Below are 10,553 nucleotides of genomic sequence, written 5' to 3' on the forward strand. Positions count from 1 at the left end.
AATCCAGTCTCCAAGTTCCAGATCAACGACTCTGGCTTATCTTTAGTTACCAAGTTCGGCCAATAACTGGACGTATCATATATTCTTTGACCCCTTTATTCCATGGCTGTTTACAAATCTGTTGACACAGGGGGTTCAACGATAGCCAAAATACTCACGTTTCCATTGGGAGAGGGAGCAAACGATATGGATGATAGTGTGGGATGACATTTTGAAATGCTTCGGAATGGTTTACTGTGATCACATCTAACAGCCACGTCTCTTTTAAAAAATATAGATTGATCCACTATTTACTCCAGTTTTCGAAGTTTACCGCTAGGACTGTCGGTCTACTTGGCCGCATCCTTGAAAACGGCGATGAGTTCGTCATAAAGAACCAGTACTAATGCGCATCCCACCGACCGGATCACGTTGGTAAAGTTGCCCTTGTAGAAGGCCTTGGCACCCTCGTCCCGCATGATCTTCTTCCAGCAATCCGTGGTGCCCGAATACATCTTCTCACCCTCACCCGACATCATCATGAGTCGTCGTCGAACCGTATCAAAGGGATATGCCACCGAAACCGACACGGCGGCCACAGTTTGAGCGATGGCAAACTTGGTCAAGAAACTGGGCTTGTCGACCATCTCCTTGGCCGTATCATAAGCGCCGAAATAGATGGCTCGGTAGATGATGATGCCCTGCACCGAGGACAGGAAACCGGGATAGAGGCCCCGGATCATACCGTCGGCCTTGTAGCATTTGGCGATGCAGTCGAAGAGCCCTTTAAACTCGCGATCGGCCGCGGCTTTGCCCACATCCGCACCTAAACGGGTACGGGCGAAATCCAAGGGATACACGATCAAGAGCGAAGTGGCTCCCGCGGCTCCACCGGCGGCCAGATTACCTGGAAAAAGGAGGACGGGTTCAATGAGGAATATTGTCAGTGATACGATCCGGATGACTTCATTTCAATCCTTCAGTGTATTATTGATCATGTCGATTTGGTTCGTCAAAATGAACTCGTCTAGGCTCCTTTCAAAAGAAAATTCCAATCTATCAGTTCTTCGGTCAAGCCCAGCCACACATTGTCCTGCCAGTCGAACGACTGATACACCTAACGATACCATCGGCTTAACTAGTTTGATGACATTTCTACACTTCATATTCTTCGTGACAGAGAGGTAAAGTAAGACGAGGTCAAAACATCAACTGCTAGCTGATATTGGATTGTGGTTGCCAAATCTGGAAGATCAGAACTTTCATCATTTTCCAGAGCGGTTAGTACATACTACGTTGAGGATCGACCTGTCATCCCGTGGAAGACCCTCCTCATTTCTGGATTGCCCATCTTAACCACCTTATCCATTAGCATTTACCGGCGAAGAACTTCCAGAACTGCTTGTCCTTGTCGATGCCGTCCATGAACATCTTCTTGTAGGTGTCCTTGAAGGCGAAGTTCAAGGCTTGAGTGGGGAAGTATCGGACCACGTTGACGACATTGCCTCGCCAGAAGGACAGGAATCCCTGCTCATTGTGGACCCGTGTGAAGCAATCCACGATGCCCTTGTAGCGCTGATCCTTGGGGATGTGCTTGGACGCATCCTGGATCTGCAACAAGATCTTGACCCGCTCCAACGGTGCCACGATGGTTTTGGACACGGCTGCCGAGATTCCACCCGCCACGAAATCGAGAATAAAGTCCTGGTTCATGATAATGTTGACCGTGAGGTTGGGGGCTGATCAAGCTCAAGGATCGAGGCCAGTCAAAAGATGTCTTGAACAACCAGGATTGGAGAAACGGCGACGTGGTTAACAGGCATGCCAAATCATAGCGCCGTGATTAGGTCAGATTTTCCGACATAAAAAGCCAAATACAGGTTGAGGGAACCTACTAGTTGTGAGTTTAAGGGAGTTGGATGAAGCCAGTGATGAAGATTTAAGCACAAGAAAACATCTAAGTGATGGTAGATTAGATTTGATGGTCCTAGCGAATGCTGCCACCGATCATTAGTAATGGCAATTGGCAAAACATTGACTTTTGGGGGAATTTCTCCCATTTTCTGTAAAATGGTCAAAAATGGCTTGGAATGCTTTCCCATTTGAGGCACATTCTCGATGGCAAAATTCAAGTTTCAAGAAACTTGCGCCATTTTCTATCACCATCTTCTGCGAGGTGGTCGAAAATGGCTTTTAACAATTTTTCATCCCTAGAGATTGATGTGACCCAGTTCTGAGATAAGGCCAGATTTGGTTAATTTGGTTTTCAGAGGACCAAACTGGTAGCTCTTTAATCAACCTATTTTTCAGCTGACGATTTCCAAGTCGTTGTTTGCCGAATTAGCCTGATATGAAGCTGATGTTTAGCAGGCTGGTCTGATTTTCTCAGTAGACTTGAAATCTCTGTAGTGAAATCCATCATATACAATACAGGGATGGGTGTCAATACGTGCACGTGTTAAATGTAAAGATAGAAAGTCCATACAGGTAGACTCCTTTGAATACTCCACTCGTAGATAATGGAGGTAAAGATATTGAGCAGGTCTCATCTATGAAAGATCTAGAGGTAGTCCTCCAAAATAATGGAAAGTTCGATGAGCATATCCAGCTGAAGGTGGGTAAAGCCTTTCAAATGTGTGGTTGGATATATTGTACGCTGAAGTCCAGAGATAGTGTCACGATGCTAACTCTGCACAAGTTGATTGCTCAGCCACATCTTGAATATGCTTCACCCATTTGGGCTCCAATGAGTTCAACAGGTTTGCAAAAGGTCGCACAAGTCCAAAGATGTTTCACTAGGAACATTGAGTATATGAGAGAGCACTTGTATTGGGAGAGACTAGAGGCAAGACTAAAAAGTTTGGCACTGTACAGTGTCCAGAGAAGGTTCAAAAGGTATCTGATACTTTACGTCTTCAAAAGCATCCATGAGCTTTGTCCCAACCCAGGATTCAGGGCCAATTCTAATGACCATAGACGCTTAATGTGCGTTTGGAGAGCACGTTCAAGCCTTCGAGAATCCAGGCTAGTTCGAACAATGAAGTCCACATCTCTTCTTACTCGGGATCCTTCATTGTTTAATTTGCTTCCCTCTAATATTCGTAGGGAATAGGTAGGTCTTCTTGATCCGGTTGTTTGCTTCAAGTCAGACTTGGACTGATATTTAGATAGATCAACCCTACATTCAAGGACTAGCTCAGTCTGACAACTCAAACTTGTTGGAAAACCAAATATCATATAAAGATCGAAAGGTAATAAATAGACGAATTATAATCATTCATTTATATAGTACTGGGGATTACATTCCCTGTAGCGGTTAGAAAAGTCTGCGAAAAAACGAACCAAAAAAACGAATAGTTTCTTTCCAAAACGAGTAATTACTCTCTGAATTATTTCTTATCATAAAAATGAAATGATGTTACTTGCTTTAAATTGTAGTAGTGATGAGGCCAAATCGAACCTCAAATTTAAGGTTGCCATAAGACGTGGAAAAAGAAAATACCCGCCTATTCCCGCCATCATAACGCAAAAAGTTAAGTTTGAGCAAAAAGTAACCCTGGTTTGACGGAAGATGAATCAATCAAGGTTATCTTTTGAGGCTAAGTAACAGGTTTCGGTTATTCCACCAGTGATGTCATATAGTGATGGGATCAAATGAATTATCAAAAACAAAATCAGGATGGCCAGAAAGTTCGGAAAGTCAACGCACCTGTCTTTTCCAACATAGGGTAAATAGTTAGGTTTGACCAAAAAGGCAAACTTGGTTTAATCTAAGAAAATTCGGGGTTACTTTTTGGGACTTACTAACGGATTTCCGATGTTCCGTTGAATGTGCCATATGCCACTGAAAATGCCTGAAATCGTAAATTGGTAGCCCTAGTAGCAGCCTCCCGTGATTAGTTATTTGATCCTCATCAGTAGTTTTTAGACCTCCCGTTAACGTTACTTTCTTTTATTAGCCAGCTGAAAAATGCAAGTTTCGTCTCAAATGCACATTGGTAAAAATGCCCTTTAAAGTTTTGATGGAAATTCCCAAGCACATCTTGGCATTTTTCTATACCTAAACATGCTATATAATGTCACTTAAAACACACTAAAAGTGTAATCTTTGAAAGTGTGTTTACAATCATCAAGTGTACACTTAGTTATGCATTCACTTGAATATTGAAGACAATACATACAACTAACAATGTTATAGATTTTGTCGTTTCTTGTAGACTTTGTTGAAACTGATTGAAAATAACTTCTTTAAGGCTTCATTCATATTTGTGAAATTTTCAGTGACAACTCAACTAACTGTACCTTGGATGCTTTTAAAATATTTTACTTTTAATCTGCTTTTTTGAGGGTTTTAGATATGGTTGTACAAGGTTTTAAGTTAATTTGAAATTATGCAATAAATGGAAAAAATAATCTTTCATTTTTGCGATATTGAAAATCGATATTAATTCTTTGGGAAATTTTGGGGCCAAAAACGATGACATTTGGACCACTAAACCCGATATAACTAAGTAGCGGTGAAATAGACGATATCGTAAATTATATTCAAGAGCTAACTAAGTGTGCACCTAATTTACGTGCAGTAGGTTTTTGAAAATTTTAGCTTTTTGATGTTTTTAGGTATGTAAGTTTTTTATGTGGACTAGAATTCCATAAAGCAATAAAGTTAAAGTTGTTCCCTATGACTTTTTGAGGTTGAAAAATGCCAATTTGTGTTTGGGAATTTCTCTAGAAACGTGAGAGGGCTTTTTGAACACCGTGTGCAGTGACTGATTTGCTGCACAGTTGTATTTCTTTCATTGTAGCGCTGTTCCCAACTCAGCGGTGCGAATTTGTTTGAAGCTTGAACTCTGCTTTTGAACGTTTCGCCTCTTTGTACTAAGGCTGAAATGAGCCAAATCCTCCCTATTTTTTTGCGGACTTCCTCACCGCTACCGGGATTGTAATCCCAGCAGTTCAATACGAAAAGATTATTCATTTGCCCCCAAGAAAAGACTGTGTCTCTATCAGTATTACTTAACCTCGCCAACAACGTCTTGGAAGATGTCCTCCGCTGACATGAATGTTGGGGCACGGCCTGGAATTGTGGTAGTAATCTTCTTTGTGATTATAGTAATTGGAAATATAAGAAATAAAGCACATGTTACATCGAAAAATAAAAAGCTAAGAGTAGTATCTAGATATCTGTGAAGATTTCTCAAAAATTTCAAGCTTTTTTCAGTTGTTGTATAAAAAACGAAAGAAAAAGGCCGCTTTGGGAGAGATTGACAAAAGGAGGAAAAAATTGGTAATTTTTGAGCTCTTAGATCGTTTAAGTTACACAGGAATTTTGGAGCTGTTAGATCGTTTACGTTACACCATTTTTTGATAATATTGGATAGCCATCGCTCTTTTTATAAAAGGAATGAAGTATTCTGATTTTTTTCTTCTTGCAATTTCGCAACCATTGCCCTGTGAACGCCCCTTTGGTACAATGAAATTCAGGTATAGGAACCTTCAAAAAATCTCGAATAAAGATTCCTATACCCGGATTGTTATAATGCACAAGTCAGCACCTCTCTTTAGCCCTAAGCAACAAAAATCAATTGTAAGACATGAAAAATTTCCAATTTTTTTCACCGTAGTATCGACTTTAGGATGGTGCTTCTAAGTCTTGCACCCCATCGTCAGTTGTATTTGCCCGACATCGAGGGGAAAAAAATGCTAGGATGTGTATTCTTCAAAAGTGCACCCAATCCCGTTACTTGAGCACTATTTAAGGTTATGCAACGATTGCGAACAACACGTTGGAGGACATCGGAGACTGATTGGAAGATGCGAGAATAGCTCTTAACGAGTGAGAGGCCTTGTTTCAAGCGATTTAAGCACTCATTAACTTCGGAGAGTAAAATCAGGACACTCTTCAACTAAATGAAGACCAACGGATGGAAGACTAAATCAGTAGCTAGCTCAACTCTACGTAAATATATCGACAAAATCCTAAAGTGGGGAGGAGAAACATGAAACAGTTAATCAACTCCAATGGATCTCCTTATCAGTACATCGAAGCTCCTCTGGATGATTCTTGTTTTACTTTGCATCCCTAAATCCCGAGGAAGTGACCAAACATACAAAAGACCCGTGAATTCTTTATTTTCTTCCTATCGTTTCTCCTCTTCGTTGATTTTATTCGTGTTTTGTTTACCCCTTTGAGCTCAAATCAGTACGATTCGTGCTTCCCTTGTTTGTCGTTTTTTTTCGCCAAAACAAGAGCAACTGATTCGTTTTGACTTCCTACTTGTAAAGCTACAGGAACAATTGCTCTTGGAATTTGAAACAGCGGCATGTGCCAACAAGAGATGTTCCGTCTTGTCCCACCTCAGCACTCAAGAGTCAGTCACATACGGCAAGTCTGGAAAATGGCTCCCTGTTTCTTTATACATTTTTTTGACTTGCCATCTTTGAAAAGGCACTACTCTTAAGCTACGTTATGGGATCTTCAATACTTAGAAGCACCTAAAGTGTGGTCTTTGGCCTTTTCTTCTTGCACTGACAAGAAAACGGAAGGCAACATCTATGCAAGGGACTTATGAAGATTTAGGTCTGGTCTTGGGACTTGAGCTTCCTAACTTTTGACGTTTACACTTGATACCTGTGACTAATTGTACCTCATTCCTAAGTCTTTGTTCAAAAAGCAAGGATCATGGAAGCACGACATCCTTACGAAAAAAAGGCTTTTCCCTTGAACATCAATAGATTTTTAAAGGCGTTTTTTTTAAATCTGATAATACAACGAACGTGCGCTTCAAAACAAAGAAAATACTGATGATTTACAACGATCTCTTTTAGGTGCAGAAAAACTTGTCGTGCAAATACGTTTTTTTTTAGATTTGAAAAGACTGATCTCTGTTTATGACGAAAATTTTATTCATGAAATGATTGCATTGTCTCAATTTGAAAGATTGTGATTTTGTATCTTTTAGGTATGGAATTTATTCAACATTTTGCTTATTTTTGACTCATTAAATCGAATTATCGTAAATTAAGTAAATTAACTATTTGTAAGAAAGTAAAGTTCAACCCAACCTTCAATTTGAAGCATTTCAATAAATCAGCTGGAAAGCCCTCGACATCAATAAGATTGAAGTTGCTCACTTTAGACGTTATCCAATTGCAAGTGGAATAGAAATTACAAAACTTCCATCAAATGTCCCTTTAGAAGAGTTGATGAAAATTTGGGTCAATTATTCTAAGTCTAAAAACTAAAGAACATTTCCTATTTAGAAACAAATCAGTTACGAGCTCAAGAAACTGTGTTCTATTCATAAGTTTCCCAACATTATGGCCCCTAAATAGAGTAAATAGTGACCTGTCCATATCCTGCTAAGTCCCGGAGACCGGCTCCCTCCTGAGGCTGCGGGAGCTCGTCATCGTCACATTCATCCCCTAAATTAGAGTTTCCACGACCTCGTCCAACTTCTGTCAGTAGCCGAGTGCACAAAAGAACTCACTCGAGAAGGCACAAAAAGGTATCGGCTAATACTCTACATACTGTACTACGTACATGCAAACTAACGTTCCTTTGCATTCTGTCTCTGATGAGGCCGAGTAGATCTGGGGCTTGTTTTCTTTCCCATGTGGAAAGTCTTGAACGGACAACGTAGAGCGATGATGTCACTGCGAATGTGTGACCTAATCTCCTGGGAGACATGGGCATACCTTGCCATTTGACTGTGATGTGGTGGAAAATGAACATCTTACTCCAAACGGAGTAAATTCTTCGAGCTCTCTTGGACCTACTTTGAAATTAAGGCAAGTACATACAAATCATAATTTCATAATTCATAAGTCATTTTTTTCCCCATATGCGCAGTTCTCTCGAATTTTGTATTTTATAGTCAGATGAACTTGTTATCAAGATCATTTCATTTGTCCCCAACTCCTGCACAAATATCTAGTAAAATCTAGTAAAACTCGACAATCAACCAACGAGGTCTGAAACTTACCACTAAAGTTTAGTTGGACCTGGAATTTCTAGAGTGCAAAATTCTATGTGAATAATCATCATTCATTATTTGCTGATTGGATCTTGCAAATGTTTCTCTCATTGAAGTGTTTGTTGGCACAGACATTGAGGGGAAAATCCATTCAATTTAATGGTCCCTGCCTCGAACAATGTCCTCTCTCTATAATGATTTGTTCAAGGATAATTGAGAATGTGGCAAAATGACTAACCACAAAGATTGATGGCATTTCTTGGCTCTATTACAGCTTTCCTATTCATTCCTGTGCGTTCTTTAAACACACTGTCCATCTTTGCTTCACGTAAAATTCCGCCCTCTGTCAATTTTCTTTCACATCCAAGCAGATGACGTCGGACCTGTACAGTACTTCATTCACAACCATTCACACACACAGACCAACGCACGAGAAATGGTTTCCCATCATTAAGCAAGCGTGATATCACAACCATTCGCCACCTAAGACAAAGGGAATTAAAATTTCTCCTTACAACATCCTCGATTAGGACCAATTTAAAGCTCGAAAACGTCCCAATCCTAAGAGTGCATGGGATGCATTTAGAGCGCAACAAACGAGAATATTTGATGAATATCTCAATCGGAATGTTGGCACAATCATAACTCTCTCCCAGCCCTCTCCACCAGGGTGTACTACCTACAGTGTGTGCTATGTAGTAGTAGGCTCTTGCTCCATGCAACGCTTGGCTAGATCTAGCTAGTATCTATGTAGTAAGTAGGGAAGACAGACTTCCGAGTTTCGAATCGAATCCAACCCCAACAGTGAAAACGCACAACTCACGATCCTCGACGACGACGAACTAAGGGGAACAGACTCAGAGTATTTCATGCGGAGGGGGGAAATCAGCCATTAGACGCCAAGCAGGAGGTGAACAGTGTGTGAATCACTGGGGTAGTGCCCACAACAAATAAAAACATGGATAACAAGCCTTCAATTCGGTTTTGAAAGCAAATTTATATCTGGTGAGCGACTTCTATTTCCCTTCAAGTTCTGGTAGATGACAGTGAGAAAGAAGAAAGAGAATGGGGGGGGGGGCAGAGAGTTTGAGAGAGGGAAAAGATGAGTCATCCGCGTGGTTCTTCTGGTGGTAGGCTGTTGGAACTTGATGTTGCTTTGCCATTGGAACAGTCAGTGACGTTTCCACATCATCAAAACAAAACAATCGCCGAGCTGATTGTGTTGGTTTTTGTTCCAGAATGGCGGCGTTGGCGCATTTGAATAGTGTGGAAGAAGCTGAGGGTCCTTTTGGTCCCTCTAATGTCACAAGTAAAGCTATGAATGGACATACCAATGGACAAAATGGAGACTTTAAACTCTCCAATGAGGAGACCAAGAACATGATCTTCCAAATATCTGGATTCTCCAACAAGCTGGAGACGATTCTATTGGCACTATTGAGGGATCAAGATGTACTCAAGAATGAGTTGAAGTCCGAGATCCTGGAACGAGAAACGCAGTCCAAGGAATGGCGAGATCAAGTTGAACTCGAGAAAGATGAGCGGAAGAAAGAAGATATGGCACTCAAGGAACTCATTGGCGAGCAAAACAATAAAGTGACAGAAGCCGTGAATGGCCTGAAAGGTGATCTAAAAGACTCTCTAAGGGAATTCCAAGAGAAACAAGACGAGTCTCTTGGGAGGGTGCACAATGAGCTCGATTCAGTGAGAAGTGATGTGGAGGGTAAGCTCCTGGAACAAGAACGAAACTTGCAGAAGAAACTGGACGAGGAATGCGACAGAATGGATAAGGGTGTCAAAGATGTGGAGAACACTCTTCGCGATGAAATTGGAACCATGAAAACGGATCTGGTCAACGGAACTGCCGATCTTGAAGATAGGCTTAACGAGGAACGGAATATACGCGAAAGACAATACAATGAGGTCAAGATGGGTTTGGAGGAGGAGAAAATGCTCCGCGCTCAAGACAACGAGATCTTGAAGTCCAATCTGAAAGAGGGCATCCAAGAGATGAAGGATGGAGTTGCTCAACAGAAAGTTGATCTTGACAAGGTTTTGGAAGAGGACCGCGAAGATCGGAACAAGCAATGCGACGACTTGATCGGCAGATTGGACAAGGAAAAACGGGAAAGAGTGGCCCAGATCAGTGATCTCCAAGGCAAGGTAGACGAAGACCTCGAAAAAGTCATCGGTCGGGTCAGCGACAAAGTACAGGAAGTACGAGAAGACATTGAAAAGAAAGTCAAAGCCAACCAGGACCTCTTTGAAAAGATTCAAACGGATTTTGATGCACTAAATTCAGCTACCAAAGAACGGGTCAAAGCAGCCAAAGAAGATATGATGAAGCAAATTCGCGATGAAAAAGATGATCGAAACCAAGCATTGGAAACCTTGGCCAAGCATATGGAGGATGACAAATCCTCATTGAAGGACCAAATTAGTACCGAAGTGGCTTCTTTGAAGGAGCAGATTGATCAATCGAACGAGGCCAGAAAGACTGAAGTGGTTGAGTTGGAAGATCGCTTGGGTGACATCTTCAAATCCTTGTGCGACAAGGTCAAGTGTGAAATGGATTCCAACAAACTTACGATGGAAACA

The 10,553-nt window shown here is 41.2% G+C and overlaps 2 protein-coding genes across 2 annotated transcripts in view; one reads left to right on the top strand and one right to left on the bottom strand.

Moving 5' to 3' along the window:
- Positions 1-80: 80 nt before the first annotated feature.
- Positions 81-1,695, bottom strand: LOC131884215 (ADP/ATP translocase 1-like; the record flags this gene model as incomplete). The annotated part of the gene is given in 2 exon segments (XM_059231915.1): positions 81-886; positions 1,359-1,695. Coding segments are annotated over 2 exon segments (891 nt in total). The 3' UTR covers positions 81-329.
- Positions 1,696-6,272: 4,577 nt separating this feature from the next.
- LOC131884213 (golgin subfamily A member 6-like protein 22) overlaps positions 6,273-10,553 on the top strand; it is a 7,178-nt gene continuing 2,897 nt past the window's right edge. Inside the window, exons 1-2 of the mRNA XM_059231913.1 lie at positions 6,273-6,350; positions 9,194-10,511. Of these exons, the coding sequence (XP_059087896.1) occupies positions 9,195-10,511 (1,317 nt within the window). The 5' untranslated portion in view covers positions 6,273-6,350; position 9,194. The remainder of the gene's footprint in view (positions 6,351-9,193; positions 10,512-10,553) is intronic.

This window comes from Tigriopus californicus, chromosome 7 (genome assembly GCF_007210705.1).
Source record: "Tigriopus californicus strain San Diego chromosome 7, Tcal_SD_v2.1, whole genome shotgun sequence".
Lineage (NCBI taxonomy): Eukaryota > Metazoa > Arthropoda > Copepoda > Harpacticoida > Harpacticidae > Tigriopus > Tigriopus californicus.